General features: G+C 42.4%; 1 protein-coding gene across 3 annotated transcripts in view; it reads left to right on the forward strand.

Annotated features, from left to right (window-relative positions):
• FNDC1 (fibronectin type III domain containing 1) overlaps positions 1–19982 on the forward strand; it is a 119138-nt gene extending 99156 nt beyond the window's left edge. The window contains exons 12-19 of one of the 3 annotated variants that reach the window (XM_064292889.1): positions 1499–1642; positions 3852–4082; positions 8231–8339; positions 13059–13138; positions 14712–14741; positions 15473–15634; positions 16916–17038; positions 19015–19982. In XM_064292889.1, coding sequence (XP_064148959.1) covers positions 1499–1642; positions 3852–4082; positions 8231–8339; positions 13059–13138; positions 14712–14741; positions 15473–15634; positions 16916–17038; positions 19015–19130 — 995 coding nt within the window. In that variant the 3' untranslated portion in view covers positions 19131–19982. The remainder of the gene's footprint in view (positions 1–1498; positions 1643–3851; positions 4083–8230; positions 8340–13058; positions 13139–14711; positions 14742–15472; positions 15635–16915; positions 17039–19014) is intronic. The other 2 variants (XM_064292884.1, XM_064292892.1) reach the window with 2 other exon arrangements.
• Positions 19983–20377: the final 395 nt, after the last annotated feature.

The following is a 20377-nucleotide window of genomic DNA, read 5'->3' on the forward strand; positions in this document are numbered from 1 at the left end:
CCAGTGCTGGCCTCTGATCCTTGGGACTTCGCTGTTCTCGCTTGTGGGATTTACCTTGCCTGCTGTTGTCTACTCCTCCATTGTCTTAAATTACAAAGGTACAGATAATGCCACACTTGCTGCAGTCATAGCAAAGTTTGAGCTGGTGGTTTAATCCCAAGGGTTTAATCCCAAAACAGCAGGAGTCAGAAAGCAAAAGAAGGTTTCTTTTTCTTTTTTTTGTAATTGTACTTTAGGTGAAAGTTTCCAGCTCAAGTTAATTTCTCATACAAAATTTTATACACATATTGTTATGTGACACTACCTGCAATCCTTACAATGCGACAGCACACTCCCCCTTTCCACCCCGGGTTTCCTATGTCCATCCAACCAGCTCCTGTCCCTTCCTGCCTTCTCATCCCGCCTCTGGACGGGAGCCGCCCATTGGTCTCATGTATCTGCTTGGACTAATAAGCACGCTCTTCACAAGCATTATTTTATGTTTTATAGTCCAGTCTAATCTTTGTCTGAAGAGTGGGCTTCGGGAATGGTTTTAGTTCTGGGTTAACAGCATCTGGGGGCCATGGCTTTGGGGGTTCCTCCAGTCTCAGTCAGACCATTAAGTCTGGTCTTTTTACAGGAATTCGAGTTCTGTTTCACACTTTTCTCCTGCTCCGTCAGGGTCAAAAGGAGGTTTCTTGATGTTAGCTGTCATTGAGTCAGCTTGGACTCATGGAGACCTTATGTTTAACAGAATGAAACATTGCCCAGTCCTGCACCATCTTCATGATCGATGCATATCAAACAGCTGTTTTTCTTTAGATCACGTATGTATATTTGAGCCCATTGTTGTGATCACTGTGTCAGCCCATCTCATGGAGAGTTTCCCCTGTCTTGCTGATCAAACATGATGTCCTTTTTTAGTGACTGGTCTTTCCCAATGAAGAGTACAAAGTAAGCAAGTTGAAGTCTCGCCATCCCCGTTTCTTGAAAATACTAAGCACTTTTAAAATTATCTTTGAGCTCTTGAAAGGGGAGCAAAGATCTCTTTCTTAGATGTTAAAAGATTCACTGTCTCACCAGGATTAACCCAGCCTCTCCCTGAACAAAGGCCACACACAGAAGACAGGGCAAGAACAAATATTCAAGGCTCTTTTCTGAGGCTAATCTTTTATGATTCTAAAAGAAAAGATTTTTTTCAGGTAGACGGCCTTGGATTAGTGACATGAGTGCTTTAGGCTGGGTGAATGCTAAAACCTCCAGCTCTGATCCCAGTGCCTAATTTTTCTGGTCCTATGAGTTTCTTTTTTCACTTCCTCTGTCTCATTTGCAGCTGCTCTTCTGAGGGACCTGAAATGAGGAAAAATATTTTATTAGAAACAAGTTGTGTGAAGGCATGGCATTTATTTTACTTTTATTCTTCAAATCTAGAATTGAATCTTACAAAGGTGTCTTTTGATTGAAAATTGTGCTGCTTTTCTAGAGGTGCCCAATAATAAAACTTTCATATAATTTTCAGATTATGAATTTGAGACTGTGAGGCCAACAGCCACCACCAAGCCCTCAACGACTGTGGCCACACCGAGTGTCATTTCACCAGAAGGGTCAATCAGCTCTTTCCCTGAGGAAGAATTTGATCTGGCTGGAAAGAAACGATTTGTTGGTAACTATAGCGTCCTTAATAAGAGAAACATGGGTTGTTAAGGTTTGCTCTTTGGTGCTTTGAAAAAGAAGAGCATAACTAATTTCTTGGCCTAGAGTTTTGAGAGCAAGTTTTCCCAGAGTGAAGTTTCCATGGGGTGGCTCTGTGAGCCAATGCTGTTTAGATGCAGGTTAATTTGCCTTCTTCCACAGTCAAAGAGGAGGGAATGCAGGAGGACTTTTGATATCTTTGACAGAGTAGAGTTTAGAAAAGTTTGCCTTGTTTAGACTAAGCAAGGAACATTTTTAAAAAGTCATCTAGACCAGGGAAGATGAGCATTCTTAATGTAGTCAGCTGTTCTTAAACAAGACTTACCACTGGCATTGTCCACATGTTGTTTGTTAACTTTATCCTAGAAGATTTGCAGTTGACTGAATAGATAAGGAGCCCTGGTGGTACAGTGGTTAAGCACTCAGCTGCTAACCAAAAGGTCAGCTGTTTAAACCCACCAGTTGCCCCACAGGAGAAAGATGTGGCAGTCTGCTTCCATAAAGATTACAGCCTTGGAAACCCTATGGGGCAGTTCTACCCTGTCCTATAGGGTCGCCATGAGTGATTATTATAATATCCCAAAGCCAGAGCTGTTTTCCTTCAGTTATGTCCTACAATTTTCATTCTCCTCAAGGACTCAGGATCCAGAGATTATTTTGCTCTTCTCTCTCAGTTACTAAAACAATTTCAAGTAGGAAATTGGGTTTCACTAAAATGCGTTTTATCCCCTTGGTGGGCCTCCCTTTCCCATGCCCTTAATGAACTTCACTAATGAGGCAGCTGGATTTATAGATGATGAAATGGAGACAAGAATCAGCTTAAACTAGAATCATGCATTTCTCTTTCCAAAACAAATGTCCTGCCATGAGCAGAGAACAACTCTTGCCAGCCAAGATGTGGTCATGGAGAGCTAAACCACACGTACTTGAAGAACAAGAATATTAACTAGAGGTAGCATTCCCGAGGCCCATTTTAATGCTGTTCCACACAAGGCAGCAGCCTGGCTGAGTTTACCAAAGACTCTGACTTTCCTCTCTACTGTTCCATGGCAGAAAGTGAACCGCTTTCAGTGCTATTATTAGCCTTTCCAAAGAACGCGTCTATGGCCTGAAAGGCTGACTATTGTCTGGCTATTTTCATATGTTTTATAGCTTTATAAAGCATAATAGGGCTGCTCCCCAAAGCTCCCTGATGAGATCCATGGGCAAGCCTGAAAGGCCTAATTTTATACCAATTATTGGAACAGAGAGGAGCTAAAAATTGCATTCAGTTCAGCCACTGGGAATGAGAACCCAGTGCCAAAAGATGAAATGGAATGTTTAGAAATTACCAGAAATTGTTACTTGAGAGTCTTGCATGTGTCATGCCCCAACCTCGATCTCCTGGCATTTCTTACTTCTTAAAGAAAAAGGTAGACTAAAAAGAACTGTGGACAGCAGTTAAAGAGTCTCCTGCCTGACCCTTGCTTTGTGGGTACCCTCTCAGCATCAGCAGTCTTGGTGGAACATGAGGCTGACAATCCATGTCCTGCCTTACTCACAGGGCTCTTGTACAGACTGAAGTAATGGGTGTAGAAAAAGCCTGACCTTGTCTATGAATGTAAGCAGCTATTATTGTACTGCATAGCGCTCTTATAGAAGGCTATTCAGATCTGGTTTTGTGCACAGATACACCAGGTGGTTGTGGGAAGTTGTGAACCCTCAGGAGAGGCCATCCAGGGCAGAGGGGTGGTCAGCTACAGGCTGCACATTTTGATCGGTGTATGTCTTTTTCTGGCTCCAAGACCATCTAGGAATGAACTGGGTGGAGAGAACTCTAGTTAAGTGTCCTCTGGGTCTGACTCACCCTTTTCCAAATGTTTGGGAATAGGGTGGCAAGACACTGTAAGCCTATGTTACATTGAATTATAGTTTGGGGGATCTTTCATGATCACTTTGAGGACGTGATCATTGGTGCCGATGGGGCAGCAGGATCTTCTGAAGCCACGAGATTGAAAGGTAAATCATTAAGGAGAGCTGGGGAGGTGCTTTTGAAATTCGGGTCTGGGCCAGTGGTGCTGGAACCTGTGTCTATCAGGGAGAGACTGAATGGCAGGTATGACTTCATGGAGCAGATGTTATGTTCCTGCCTCCAGAGAAAGCCTTCAGCAATCTGATTGGGTGTCACTGTTTTTTTCCAGCTCCTTATGTGACGTACCTAAATAAGGACTCGTCAGCTCCATGCTCCCTGACCGATGCCCTAGATCACTTCCAAGTGGACAGCCTGGATGAAATCATTCCAAATGAACTGAAGAAGAGTGATCTACCCCCTCAGCATACTCCCCGCAACATCACCGTGGTTGCTGTGGAAGGCTGCCACTCATTTGTCATCGTGGACTGGGACAAAGCCGCCCCAGGAGATGTGGTAACAGGTGTGTTCTAGGCAGATGCTCTGAGTTCCCATTGATCTGTAGGTGAGAAATACAGACAGTAATGGATGGATGGATTGATGGATGAATGAATGGATGCCTGAGTAGATGGATGAATAGGTTTATGGATGAGTGAATGAATAAGTGAGTGGATAGATGAATAGGAGGATGGATGGATGAGTGAAGGGATAGATGAGTGGATGACTGGATGGACGCAGGATACATGGATGGATGAATGGTTGGGTGAATGTGCGGATGGGTGAGTGAATGGATGGATGGATTGATGGATGAGTGTGGATGGATGGTTGAGTAGTTGGATTGATGGATTGAATGGATAAATGCAGATGTCTTCTTTCAACTGGATGAAATATAGGCAACAAAAGAAGCTTTGTGGGGTGGTAAAAAGAGCACTGGATGGAAATCAGAAGAGCTGAATCCTAGCCCTGACTGGTTTATGTGACTTTGAGCTAGCTACTTTGTCTTTCCTTACGTGTAAAAGATTGCTACATCTCTAACATTTTATAATCTTGCAAATTATCAGAGAGTATAAGTAGCCACATGTAAGATCAGATCCTGTGGCAGGAGTGATGAAAGGGCTTCTACTGAGTCCCAGAATTGGGACTCAGCCTCTTCCTCTTTTCCCGTGCCTACTGGTTCCAAAACCAATTGGGGTGCTTCTGAATTCTGTATATGGGAATTGAACATGATAGGAAAATGCCCAAGGATCTTGAGCTAATGAGTGTATGAGCTAGGTCTTGGCCTATGAGATGTTCATGAGTTCATCCAGCTCTGCCAAGGATATACTTGAGGATGTTGTTGTTACTTGCTGTTAAGCCATTTCCAACTCACGGCAACCCCCTGTGTGCAAAGTAGAACTGCTCCATAGGGTTTTCAAGGCTATGACCTTTCAGAAGCAGATCACCAGGCCTGTCTCCTGAGGAGCCTCTGCATGGGTTCGAACTGCCAACCCTTCAGCTAGTAACTGAGTGCTTGACCGTTTGCACCACCCAGGGTCTCCTATATTTGAGGATAAATGTGTTGAAATGGGATCTTGCAGAAAGGGATTTGATATTTTCTTTGACTAGTCCCTTCCTGTTTATTGTATAAGAGGAAGGGGCATGTGTATGACTGTGTGTGTCTTGGGACTGAGGGCAGTTATGGTGGGTGTATAAGGACAGGGCTTGACGTGTTATCTGTCACTTTTATTCTAGTGTGATTAATATAATTCAGGATTTCTGGTGCTTTTATTTTATGTCCCGAATATTATCTCTTCAAATGAGAAAAAATTCGAAGAACATCCAAAGAGCAACCTCTCTTACGGAGTTTGCAGAGCTGCCTACAAGGCAGGATTAGACACAAAGGAAAGGATACCCGTAGGTATTCTGCAGATTGAGGTTAAAGGGCTAAATTTGAGTCTTTGGTGGAAATAAAAAGTGCTGGTCACTGCAGAGTATGTGCTGCATGGGCCCATTTCTCTGAAGTCTAGTATGTTCCGAATAGAAAGCAAACAAATCAATCAGCCAAAAAAAAAAAAAAAAAAATCTATTAATTGAATATGCTTTTTATAAATGATAGGTTTTCAAAGCAAGCCAGCAAATAAGCACACAGAAAAAATAATTGAAAGCCTTAATTATTAACATAATAGGCTTTTGATCTCCTGCATAATAGATACTACTTAACATAAATACACCACTGCACTGTGATCCCTGGGGCTTTCAGAAAACACTGGCTAAGCAGAGGACCCCTCCTCCCCGCTGGCTGCACCGAGGAGCCTCAATTGTCTGTGCAGTGAGAACAGAATCATCAGAGAACGTGACTCCTAATCAGTGTCTCTGGAACTTAATTCAGACACAATCCCTGTATCATCCTGTAGAGGTCGTGCTTCTGGAACACTGGTGCTCTTGTAAACTTTGCAATCAGTCAGGCGTTCCGAGGCTTCCAGCACTCCCAGAGACCTCGGTGTCATCATATCCATCATATACCCTATACCCTAACCTGAAGCCAAACCCCAGCGCATTAATCATGAGTGCTGACACCACTTGCATAAATATCATAGATGAGGTATTTATAGGGATTTGGGCACTCCCATCTAAAATTCTGCCAGCTCCTGTCAAGCTGATTACTGTGGAACATTCCAGCGCATGTCAGCTACGGTGTGGAAAACACCAAGCAGACCTCAAAAGATGAAAGGAGAAGATAGTGAGTGAGTGCAGCAACCCTGACTCTCTTCTCTGCTGAGAAGAAGCCAAATGGACATATGTGTTGTTGTTAGCTGCCATCCTCGACCTCCAGCTCATGATGATCCCACGCACAACAGGATTGGACTGTTGTGATTCATAGGGCTTTCATTGGCTGGTTTTCGGAAGTAGATCACCAGGCCTTTTTTCTTAGTCTGTCTTAGTCTAGAAGCTCCATGGAAATCTGTTCAGCACTGTAGCAACACACAAACCTCCACTGACGGGTGGTGCACCCTGAACCTAAACAGAAGTTCTCATTATCAGGATCCACCAGCAGGGCGCTTGGATTCTGGTGGCTATGGGAGATGTCCAGTGCTGTCCTAATTTTCATTTGTTGTTCTTTCTTTCCCAAGCAGTCAAGTTAATGTGTAACAAGGTGGAATCCAGACAATATGGAATTCCTGGAGAGCAAATATGCCTGCAGGCGGTTGCTTTTCATTTTGATAAGAACAACAGAGAAGTCAAAGAGTTACTCTGTGCTGAGTACATTGTCAAAACTTTGGAGTCCTCCCCCAACATCATTAGCATGAATCAAAAAAGCAGAAAATAACAAATGTTGGAGAGGCTGTGGGGAGACTGGAACTCTTACGCACTGCTGGTGGGAATACAAAATGGTACAACCGTTTTGGGAAATGATATGGTACTTCCTTAGAGAGCTGTAAATAGAAATACCATATGATCCAGCAATCCCACTCCTACGAATATATCCTAGAGCAATAAGAGCCATCACATGAATAGACATATGCACATCCATGTTCATTGCAGCATTGTTCACGATACCAGAAGGATGGAAACAACCTAGGTGTCCATCAACAACAGATAAATGGATAAACTAAGGGTACATACACACAATGGAGTACTACACAACGATAAAGAGCAATGATGAATCTGTGAAGCATCTCACCACGTGGATGAATCTGGAAGGCATTATGATGAGTGAAATAAGTCAATCACAAAAGGACAAATATTATACAAGACCACTACTATAAAGACTCATGAAAAGGTTTACACAGAGAAAGAAACAATCTTTGAAGGTTACAAGGGAGGGGAGGGGTAGGATGGAAAAACACTAAATACACAATAGATAAGTGGTAACTTTGGTGAAGGGTAAGACAGTAAAAAAATTGAAGGGGAAAAAAAAAAAAAACCCTCAGAGCCCTCAAAACCCGGATACAAGGATAAGCAGAAAAACCTGTGCACCACAATCAGAGAAACAGGGATTACCTGATAGAACCTTGAGGTCAAAGGGTATGAGCTGTGACAATCCCCCCAAAGCTGGGATTTATATGGCACACTTATGAGCCTGGACACAGCACTATGTGTGTGTGTCATTGTTATATACAATGTTACTACCCAGCATTATGGCTTCACTGTCATCAAAGGTGGGAGGGAATCTTATGGAGATAGCACATGTCACAGGTTCTCACTAAATATCTGTTGAAAAACAAAAAGAATGAATCTCCTCAAGGGAGCTGTGTGGAAAGGGCTTCAGAGCCACATCTGCCTGGCTTCTGTTCCCAGCTTGCCCATTTGTTGGCTGTGTGTCCCCTGATCTAGCTTACACTCTTCTTGTATCACTAAAATGGCTCTTGATACGGTAACAATGACTACATGTTGCTAAATCATTTACCTAGTTTACCTCTTAGATGCATTTGATCTTATTGATGGTTTCCTCCTTCCTGACTTGTATGATCCACTTCTCGTAATCTTTCAATCTCTGTTGCAGGCTCACCCTCTTTGACCTCAGCATTCGAGTTGGAATTTCTTAAGGCTTGATCATAGGTCCTCTTCCTGAGCCTCTCCCATGGAGCTATGTCCCTGGCGCTGCCTCATCCCCGCCATTCTTCCCTGGGTTATACTTCTTCTGGGATTTGGCTCCTTGATGCCCATTGGGTTCTTTACTTCCATTTGCAGGTTACTTGGTCTACAGTGCATCCTATGAAGACTTCATCAGGAACAAGTGGTCTGCTCAAGCTTCATCGGTAACTCATTTGCCCATTGAGAACCTGAAGCCAAATACAAGGTATGAGGTGTCAGTCATTTAGAAACCAAAAACGAGACGTTGTTTGCATGGCCACAGATTGACCTTAGATTGAAAATGAGAAGATTGCTCAAAATGTATTTAGGACTTCTTTTGAGTTCTGTTTAGTTTTCACAGAATGTCAAAGAATGCTTACCATATGTCAAGTGTTTTTTCCTAGGAGAAAATTACTATATGTGTTGTAATGCTTGAGGATCCCTGGTGGTGCAGTGGTTAAAGTGCTTGGCTGCACTTTGGTTGGGAGAAAGAAGTCTGCATCCATAAAGATTTACAGCCTTGGAAACCCTACAGGGCATTCTGCACTCTCCTGCAGTGTCGCCATGAGTCGGAATCAACTTGACGACAGTGGATTTGGTTTGGTTTTGGTATTGTAATGGTTAGGTCATTTTGTTTATATTTTGTTCTATATTTTCCAGAAACCAAACACTACGTACCCTTGGGGAAAGAAATCTTCAACGTGTTGAAAGGGAACACATTTTTAGTCACCCAGGTAGTGGCATTAGGCAGTGTCACTTTCCTCTGTGACATTAATGGAATAACAATTGCTAAACATTCTAATTAATAGAGAGACTCAAACTCCATGATGTAGATTTTCATACCATTCAAGAAAGATGCATCTTACACCTTTAATAAAGGTTACAGGCGTGTCTTCCTGCACTGGGCAGTGGCTGGCTGGTTGCTGTTCTTAGGTGCCATTTAGTCAGTTCCAACTCATACTGACCCTATGTACAACAGAACAAAACGTTGCCTGGTCCTGTGCCATCCTCACAGTCATTGCTATGCTTGAGCCAATTGTTGCAGCCACTGTGTTGGTCCATGTCCTTGAGGGCCTTCCTCTTTTTTGCTTATCCTCTGCTTTTCCAAGCAAGACATCCTTCAGGAACTGGTTCCTCCTGATAACATGACCAAAGTACACGAGACAAAGTCTCTCCCTCCTCGCTTCCAAGGAGCACTCTGGCTGTACTTCTTCCAAAACAGACTTATTCGTTCTTCTGGCAGTCCATGATATATTCAGTATCCTTCACCAACACCATAATTCAAAGGCATCAATTCTTCTTTTGTCTTCTGTATTCATTGTTCATCTTTGACATGCATATGAGGTGACTGAAAAGATCATGGCTTGGGTCAGGCACACTTCAGTCCTCAAAGTGACATCTTTGCTTTTGAACACTTTAAAGAGGTGAGGGCCTCTTTTACTCCTGCATTATCCTAACGCGGACTGCGATGGACTCTTTTTGGCCATCTGTGTACTTACTTCACCGAGGCCACCCTTCCCACTGTTCAACACAGTCCTCAGGACTTAGGAAACTGACTTCATAGTCAGTGTAGGGGACACAAGGAGTCAGTTGACCCTAAAGAGGAGCCAGAGTGTAAAACTCAGGCTTGGTTTTTTATAATCGAAGCCCGGTTTTTACTTTAAACAGGCATTTCCCAAATCATTTCTGGAGTCTGCGAATTTCAAATCCATACTCAGAGTATAAAGACTTGTTACAATTGAGACTATTCAAAAGAAGGTGCCAGCAGCTTGTCTGAGAGGGCGAGGCATGAATTGTGTCTACGTGAGGCAAACACTTCAGAGTACAACATGTACATTTTAGTCCGTAGAAACAGTTTAATGTGGTTTTTGTAAATGGCAATTTTACTTTTTTTTCCTAACTCCACTTTGCTTATGAGCTCAGCAAATTTAAATTTGCATTGACACTTTAGGTGGAATTCAGATAGAAATCTGTCTTTGGGATTGGGGCATGTGGGTCTCTATGGTGGACCAGAGTCATTGTGTAGACAGGGAAGGTCAATGTGGAGGGTACTAAGGTTTCAGTGGTAAAACAAAACCGATACAGAAATCGGAATCGTCTCAGCCCCTTGGTCAATTTTTGCCATCTCCTTAATTACATGGTGAGGGTTCCTTCTGGGAGCTTGGGGAAGTGGTATCAGAATGACTCCAACTCTGGCTAAGGAAACTATTCAGCAGAAATGCCACATGGAGCCTCTGAATACAAGTGTCATTCCTTGTGTTTTGATTCCTTTTTTTGTTAAGGAAAAAAAAAAAATTCTCTGTAGAGGTTGACCAGTGTTGTTGACATAGGCCAACTCCAGTGCTTGAACTGGCTGTAGAGTTTCGCCTTAAATAACTCCACAACCACGGAATAGAAGTCTGCATAATTGGGAGAACAGAAACTGCTGAGTGAATTGAGATTTGGAAACTCAGATGTTCTCAATTATGCATATCATTTTCTAAAAAAATAAATTTTAAAAAATTCTCCTAAATGAGATGTGAGTGACTTCCTTGAAAGGCTTAAAACAAGACTAATTTTACCAAATAAGCTTTTTTTTTGTTTGTTTCTGTTTAATGAAACCCAAAGTAAAACATCTCTATACGGGGAGGCCAGAGACCCCTTTGGTGATGCTCAGAGGCCTGGCACCAGGAGAGTTGGCCCAACAGGCGTCTATGCCTTTGATCTCTGATTATAAATAATTCACCTTTTAAAAATTCAGGGCATTTTAATTAGCATATCTAATCTGTAAGCCAGACTTGATCAAATAAAGTATTTCAATCACTTAACTTTCCAAACTTACCAGGAATTTCACTAGCATTTCCTACAATATGTTATTAACCACAAATACAGTCAACCGAGCATAACACTGGAATTACAACATTCTTGCTGGCCACAAGCCATAGGAAAAGGCTCTTGATGAGCTCTGTAAAATGGCAGAGGGCCACCAAGCACAGGGATTTTTACCCCATAAATGCCATGGAAGAAAGGCCTGGTGGTCTGCTTCCATAAAAATTACAGTCAAGAAAACCCCATGGGGCAGCTCTACTCTGTAACACATGGGGTTGCCATGAGTCAGAGTGAACTCAGTGGCATTGGATTTGTTTTTGGGTTTTTCCACCTGCAAGTAGCTAAGAAGGAGCCCTAGTGGCGCAGTGGTTGAAGCTCTTGACTGCTAACCAAAAGATTGGCAGTTCAAAACCACCAGCAGCTCATGAGAGAATGATGTGGCAGTCTGCTTCCATGGAGATTTTCAGCCTTGGAAACCCTGTGGGGCCGCTATGCACCAAAATCCACTTGAGGGCAGTGGGTTGGGTTTTAAGTAGCTAAGAGAGCACATATAGTATCTGGGATCCCAGAGGTGAAGGAAACACGGAAGTAAGAATAGACATAGTGGGTCACAACTGTGGTGTTGGTCTCCAGTCTTTTTCTATCCACTTTTTGTCGTTAGCTCATAAGAGTGAGAAGTAGAGTGCTTTGAGACTTCCCGCCTCCTTGGCCATCAGTCTGCCTCTGGAGAGCTGTCTCACACATTCTCTGTTCCAAGCCAAAGTCTAATCCTCAGCAAAGCCTCCTTTTCCAGGCCTTCTCCACTTCCTTTTCCTGGACTTGCCTCATTTCCCTTTGAGCACAGAAGCTGAACTGTGTTAACTCAGCCACTTTTAAGGCCACCCAGTCCTGGCTCCAGGGCTAATGTTATACTTGTCATGTCCCCAGGACATCTTTGTCATGTTAGTTCTACTGTGAGAAGGTCGCCCTGGGCTTGCTCTCCCTCTCTCTGCCAACAACAGAGTTGCATCATAACTGGGTCAGATATCCTGCTGTCTTCCATGGGCTGGAGTGATAAGAATTGGGTTAAGATTTGAACTGTACTTTGTAGAGTTTTGCTGCTCCACGTTCTCCCCATGGGCTGTGGAGCTCAAGCGAGAACCCAAGGCTCACAAGGGTGGGGTCAGAGTGAGCATCTCATCAGAGATGAAACTAGAAAGAGCCACCTGGGCAGTAACAACTCTTATGCTGTACGTAATGCAGGCTTGCTGCGCGATCTACTTGCCAAATACGCACTCTCTGTTCCCATGAGCCACGTATCCATGCTATTACGTTAATTGTATTATTTTGAGAAGTTATCCCAAAACAAAAAAGTTCAGAAAAAAATATGAAAAAACACCAGTGATATATGCATTTATAAATCATATATATGTATGTAAATATATTGTTGTTGTTGTTAGGTGCCGTCGAGTTGGTTCCGACTCATAGCGACCCTATGCACAACAGAACGAAACACTGCCCGGTCCTGTGCCATCCTTACAATTGTTATGCTTGAGCTCATTGTTGCAGCCACTGTATCAATCCACCTCGTTGAGGGTCTTCCTCTTTTCTGCTGACCCTGTACTCTGCCAAGCATGATGTCCTTCTCCAGGGACTGATCCCTCCTGACAACATGTCCAAAGTATGTAAGACGCAGTTTTGCCATCCTTGCCTCTAAGGGGCATTCTGGTCGCACTTCTTCCAAGACAGATTTGTTTATTCTTTTGGCAGTCCATGGTATATTCAATATTCTTCGCCAACACCACAATTCAAAAGCATCAATTCTTCTTCGGTCTTCCTTATTCATTGTCCAGCTTTTACATGCATATGATGTGATTGAAAATACCATGGCTTGGGTCAGGCGCATCTTAGTCTTCAGGGTGACATCTTTGCTCTTCGACACTTTGAAGAGGTCCTTTGCAGCAGATTTGCCCAATGCAAATCAAAAGACGCATCGCATTGCATTGTAAATATATATATATAACCCTATATATATATAGATACACACACTCAAACCCTGCGACAAAGTATTTGCTGAATAGTTTTGGAATCTATCTCATTACGTGAAAGTTAAAAAAAAAAAATTTCTCTTTCAGAAAATGTTTTCTTCTGGTTTCAGGTATTATTTTAAAGTCCAAGCCCAAAATCCTCATGGCTATGGGCCTGTCAGCCCTTCAGTCTCATTTGTTACGGAATCAGGTATGGATGAGTTCACGCTCTTGTTTGCTTTCTTAGAAACGAAATGAATAATCGAGAACAATGACTACCATAGAGTAAAAACTAAAGAAGTAAAAGCCTTACTTTTCTATTTAATCAGGTCCAGTTGGATCTCTCTTTACAAAATACACATCGTTTCCTTTCTCCTGTGTTAAAACTTGGATAATAAAATTAAAAGTCGTCTTCATTGGAGCTGCCCAGGTTGGGGAAACGTTAAACTCCAGTGAAAGGAAAAAATGTAGTTTTTCCTTAGAGGACTCCCTGCATTTGTGGATGCTGGTGTACAAAAATCTTGTTGTTAGCAGCCATTGAGTCAGCCCCCAACTCAGGGTGACCCCAGGCACAGCAAAAGGAAACCTGCACGGTTCTGCACCATCTCCATGATCAGCTGGGGATCGAACCATCGTAATCCATAGGTTTTCACTAGCTGATTTTCAGAAGTAGATTGATCAGGCCTTTTTTCCTAGTCTGTCTTAGTCTGGAAGCTCCACTGAAACCTGTTCAGGATCACAGCAACACCCAAGCTTCCAGGGACAGATGAGTGATAGCTGCACATTAGGTCCTTCTATAATATGTTCCTAGGGTCGGTGGTCTGAGACAGCTGACCCACTGTGACTACTCTTGGGTTAGTGACTTTTTTGTACAGCAAACCAGCTGGAAGGTTCAGACTAACCTGTGGCTCTGAGCCAGACTCACTTTGAGAGCCCAGCTGAGCCAGCTCTGTAACAAAAACGGCTCTATTTTCCACTTCATTCGATTATTCCGCAAATACAGCTTAAGCCTGGAAGATTTGCCATAGGGAGGTGTTAAGTGTAATGATTCCAAATCTGAATCCAAATATGTGGGAAAAATAAAATCTTTTGTGAAAATATTATACTGAAACTGTAGGCAGAAGACCTCAAGGGTGCTTTTACCTATTACATTTAAGAAGCGTGTTTCTCACTAGTAACTGAGAAAGAGCAAGGGACAACCGTCACCAGTGGTTACTTTGCTAAAGTGAGGAATATCTCTGTTTATGGCTGCAGTTTTCAAAAATAAAGTGGGCCTTTGGCAGCTATCAGAATTAACATGATAAAAGGTCTGTAGAAAACCAGATCATTCCAACTTAGATATACCAATAAGTTCAGGTCTGAAATCTACCTGAGAGAGTAGGAAGTGATAAAAACGTATTTTCCTGGGGGCTGAAATGCAAAGTTTGGATAAGACAGCTTTCTTCTATTTTCCACCAAGAAAATCTCTCACCAAAGATAGACGTTTTTTAAAATAGTGAATCTGTTGAATTATTTTGTACTACCCGATGTTAAAATCTTATTATTTTCAGGGACCTACGGTATCTATATAAACAGCAAGGCCGTATGACTAGAAAAGAGAATTTCTCAAGAGGCAATGCTTGGAAAATAAAAACTAAGGAAAACCTTTGGATCATATCAAATAAATGTTATTTTTACAAATCTATTCCAATTTGCTTAACAATTTGCTGTACAATAAACATTTGAGCCTTGGCATGTTTGTGAAATGTGATAGTGATACCAGTGATCTCCTTTTTATTCTGCAGACAATCCTCTGCTTGTGGTGAGGCCGCCAGGTAAGTTTCTCTCCATGGTAATCTTGACATTCTCGTAATCAAGTTCAATACTGAATATGAGATTGCTACAATTACCCACAAATATAAATGCTGGACCTTTTTTTTTTTCATTTTTAGAATTTTCTGACAACTTCTATGGTTTGGTTGCTTCTTGATCTAGGGAAGAGAATGAGCTGGGAGTTTTTTGGTAGGGCCATAGCGGTCAATATCTATGAAAAACCGTTATAGGGTAGCCAATAGTTTCAAAGTAGATACATTTGTTTATACAGTCCCTTTAAGGTCTTCATTTGCCCAAAAGATAGCAAAATGCATTGTGTACAACATATTTTACTTTGTTTTCAAACAAACTGATAAAGCCCTGTGGCTTAGGTTCAGGAGCCTATGTTGAGAGACAAGAGGATGTGCGCCATAATGTCACATCCGCCATTACCCCTTATTTCCCTTGAGGTTTAAGGGCTTTTTGTGAACACGAAGAATTCCTTATTGAAATGTCAATACCTTAAACATGTTCAGGTGAAAGGAACTCCCCAATTACACTTTAGTACTAAGAAAAAAAGGGAAAGAGGATGAAGGTGCTAATTCAAGAGTTGGGAACACATCGGGCATTCTTTGCTCAGAAAAGCCCTGCAAGGAGGCAAAGGTCAATGAATAAGCTAAATTTCCTGACACTCTGTGTAGGATTAAACACTGCAAAGCACCAGGACTTAGACACTGTGTTTTGTGTTGTCAAGGTGGTGAGCCCATCTGGATTCCGTTTACTTTCAAACACGACCCTGGCTACACAGACTGCCACGGCCGGCAATACGTGAAGCGGACGTGGTACAAGAAGTTTGTGGGCGTCGTTCTCTGTAACTCCCTGAGGTATAAGATCTACCTCAGTGACAACCTCAAAGGTAGGTCTTTGGGAAGGTATGGAAAATTTTCATTTCGTAAAGGTGCTTATTTGACTAAGGAGGTGCATCAGAACGTATTCGAGACCTGGACCTACTATTCGAGACCTGGACCTACTATGCCTAACTGGCTCAAATACAAACCAGCTCAGTTGTCTCCACTTCAGACATACTAGTTTTTACATGGGCATCCAAATATATTTCTTAAAAATCCACTACTTTTTAGCCATAAAGTCCAAAGAACTGCTAAGTAAAGACTGTTTTCTTTGCCATTAATTAAATCATAATATAAGCTGAAAATATTGAGGCTAAATTTCCCCTCCCACCCCCACCACCAGCACAACTTTACAGAAAAAGATGTAGATGGTGAGATATATTCTGCCTCAGAATAAGAATTGTATTGTTTTCAATGTGCTAGGCAATTAAAACAAAAAATAACACGAGCACTTTGAATGACTAACACTTTAACCATGCCGTTTCTACCCAGCTGGCGTTTGATCTACCCATCTGCGCAAATTTTTTTTTTAAGTTCAAAACTTAACAAACTTTTAATTTTTTAGTACATACAGTTATTAAACTTTTCCATAGGTATTCTATATTTTGTCACTGGTGAGTTTTATTTATTTATATATATTTTCTTGCTAGTTCGAGCGTTCTTTCCCAGCCCTATACTGCCATTTTCTTAGCATTTATGCGTCCCCCAACATCTGCTCTCTATTTGTCTCTCTCTGCCCTTTCACGTTTCTCCCACTACCACCATTTTCCTCTCCTGAATCGGTATTCCTAGGAGAGATTGCACAGCCATCTCCAACATCCCGGAGTTGGGAGAAGCAACTTTGACCTACTGGGTAGGGGTGGTTCAGCACCACGGACAGCGTCCTGTCCCACAGACACACCCCTCTTCTTCTAGTTGTGTATGAAAATAGGTTCTTCTATTTTTATAGACCGTTTCATAATATCTTTCACAATCATTTCATAATGTATCTCTGACTATGATTTACCCACTTCTTTTTTTACTAAAAAACTAAGGAATAAAAAAGGCTGACACTGTCTGTGGTAATGTCCGTTTATTGAACACTTAAGTATTTAACATACAGGATCTCACTGAATCCATGCGACATTTATGAACTTGGTGCCATTGTCACCATTTTTCATTTTCTGTAAGTGTGGCACACAGAGTTTAAGTAATGTGCCCAGTCCAAATGGTCTCCAAAGTGCATGCAAACTCCTAAACCGTATGCCATTCTTTGGCTATTTACTGGCCCTTTATGTTCCTTTGTGCAGACACATTCTACGGCATCGGGGACAGCTGGGGAAGAGGTGAAGACCATTGCCAGTTTGTGGATTCACACCTTGATGGAAGAACAGGGCCTCAGTCCTACGTAGAAGCCCTACCTCCCATTCCAGGTAATGTGAACAGATGCCCAATATATTCCACTGGGAGTAGGAGAAGAGGGCTAAATGTGAGGAGGAAATTCACTGTAGCTCTGCCTTCCATTTACCATTTGAAGATGGATGTTGGTGGCATTTTGGATCCTAAATCTAAAAAAATGAACCAACAGAATATTCCTGCTATGCACTGGACTTAGGGTGGGCCTTGGAGAGACGGTTACCAAGAAGCAAAAGATCTCATCCCTGCTCTCAGGAACATACTCTGTGGCTGGGAATAAAAAATCAATACGTGAAAAATAAGAGTGAATGGCTTAAAGTACAGATAATGACGAGTTATGTCATATAGCTGCCATATTGTTAGTTAATTGTGCAGCTTATAGCCACTATGTAAATTCAAAGGAGGAGGCCACTTGAGGCTGTTGAGGAAGGTTTTCAGAAGAGGTGCAGTCTGGACTGAGTCTTAAAGACTGGCTGGACACACAAAGATTGGAAGGCCTTCCAGGTAGAAGATGTCATGAGTCAAAGTCCAGAGAAGGTAAAGATAAACATGCACACTGACCATAAGATACTTCAAGAGATGGTGTAGCAACGATTTGATTTTGGAATGATAAGGCAAGGACAAATACACTAACCTCAAAGGTTAACAACTTGTAATATGTTACCAACTCACCCAAGCAACTGGATAAATAAACAGAGCAGCTAGATGAAGTTCGGCACTTTTTCATTAGGCACTTAGCTCTTGCTGATCTGGTATTTTCAGGACAGGAGGTGCTCTGATCTGCCAAATTTTTTAGTTTGGGAAAAAATACCATAGGCTGGGACACACATGACCAATTTCAAAGAATTAAAATACATGAACGGTAAAATAAACATACAAAATTTCTAAGTTTTTCCAGGATCTTGCAATACCCCAGTGTTGCTATTATCTGTGTTTCACTGTGTGTCTGTAACTGCCATTGTTTTCGCTCTGAACAGAGGTGCTGGTTAACCAAGCACACTCACTGGTAGAATGCCAAACCAAAAAAACCAAACCTGTTGCCGTCGAATTGATTCCGACTCATAGTGACCTTGTAAGACAGAGTAGAATTGCCCCACAGGGTTTCCAAGGAGCAGCAGATGGATTTGAAATGCTGACCTTTTGGTTAGCAGCCAAAATCTTAACTACTGTGCCACCAGGGTTCCAGAATACCCCTTTATCTGGCAAGTGTAGTCAGGGCCAAAGAAGTGAGAGCGGTTGTTGTTGCCAAAACTTTTTTGAAGAAGTTGAGGAATCCTACTTCGACCAAGAAATGGCTGGAAATGTTGCAGCACTTCTTTACTTTGAGAGATTTGCCTGAAAGATCTAGAAGTCTGTCACAGATTCTAAGAATTAAACATTAGAGGGTTGCATTCTAGGCAAGTGTGAAGGGTTGGGAGGTCCTACGTTCTGTGAAGACCAGGTTGTCATCCCAGCTCAGAGCCTGCCCCACAGTGAGTGTTCAGTATCAAACCAAACCCATTGCTGTTGAGTTGATTTCCACTCCTAGCAACCCTATAGGGTGGAATAGAACTGCCCCACAGGGTTTCCAAGGCTGTAATCTTTACAGAAGCAGACTGCCACATCCTTCTCCCACAGAGCAGCTGCTGGGTTCAAACCACCAAGCTTTTGGTTAGCAGCTGAGTGCTTAACCACTGTGACACCAGGGCCCTGAGTGCGCAGTAGCAATTGCATCAAATTATCTTTTCTGGAGAGAGTGCACCAACGAACACTTTCCTACCTATGTCAAACGCATGGGGGCCAGATTATCCCCCAAATCATTCCTGAAAAGAATCTAATAGGCTGATGGATCATTACACAAAAATGGTTATGTCTATCTGGCAGTAACAGTTGTCATAAGAACAACTTATTAGAGGTCTTCTGTCTGAAAGGAGGTTGAAGGATGAGGCTGTCTCCCTGTTGGTTCAGGTGCTTTTGATTAATTTTCTTCCATCTCTTTCCTTTTACCTTCCAGGCTACTATCGCCAGTATCGCCAGGAACCAGTCAGATTTGGTCGTATTGGTTTCGGAACCCCCTACTACTATGTGGGCTGGTACGAGTGTGGGGTCTCCATCCCAGGAAAGTGGTAGCCACAGGACAGTCATGCTGAGTCACCCTGACCGGCCCCATGGACGAACTTGCACTAGGGCCTGTGAGCACGTGGTCTAGAGAGGAAGATAAAGACAATGTCCCAGCTCTACCGTCTCAGGTGTCCAGAAGAGCAGATGATGATACTGGGCATTCTGGTTATCTCCCGTCTGGAGCTCTGTCTCACTTCATGCCTGGACTACAAACAGGATTCAACTGCCATGCTTACATTGCTTCTCTACATTTTTTGTTTATGATAGCACATCCCCGGAGACAACAGAAACCAGCAGCTACCGGGGATGCCGCTGCTTCACAGCAATTTTCAAACTTTTTAGGTGCAAAACTCAGACATTTCTGTATCTCCAAGCAACAGCATGAGCATGCTGTGCTGTTTCCTTGGATTCCTCCAAAGCTAGCTGAATGTATGCTTCAGACGTCTTCATTTGCAGTAGAACTGAGTTACTAAAAACACCACCAAAGCAACCATATCCCACTTAAGATTTATCCTATGGACTTACTCACTGCTAGACTAAGTATATCAAATCTTATTTGTAAATTCTTAATTTTGATATATATGTATATATGCATATACATATACATACTTGTCTGCAAGAATATTAATTAAAATTGCTACGTTTGTACTTGTTCACTAGATGAATGTGTGTGAAAGTTTTTGGAACAAAGGTGCTGTTTATTAGCATCTTTTAGAAGGGTCCAGGGAATATATACTGTACTTAATATAACCGAAGCGGAAAGCTGTGTGTTCCTCCTGTGAGTGCTACTGGGCTATGAGAGTTACTGGCATACCAAGATATTAGCAATGTTTAGTACCTGACCTGTACTAGCCATCACTGCAAAGTGAGTGCTTCCTACTTAAGGAGACAATCCTTTCACACTCACGTGAAAAATGCACTATGCTTCTAGGGGCATATATCCACTATTGAGCAGTCAGGATTCTCTCCAGCTAACCCTGCTCACGGCACAAATTGTGCAAAGTCAGGGCCGCTCAAACAGGTCCCACCTTTGTCACTAGTTGTATCAAATCAGTCCAGGGAGGGTGAGATCTGCCATCTCTGACACAAAAAGTATGGTGGATAATAAATCTTGCTCCACACACCAACTGTGTCCTGTGGAAATTTCAGCCTCCCTTCTCTGGTCAGTCCAGACCCCAGCTGCTCCACACAGCCTTTTCTCTCCCACTGCCATTCACCTGGAGCCAGGTTAGCAGGCACTGACTCCTCTCTCTCAT

This window comes from Loxodonta africana, chromosome 1, assembly GCF_030014295.1.
Source record: "Loxodonta africana isolate mLoxAfr1 chromosome 1, mLoxAfr1.hap2, whole genome shotgun sequence".
NCBI lineage: Eukaryota > Metazoa > Chordata > Mammalia > Proboscidea > Elephantidae > Loxodonta > Loxodonta africana.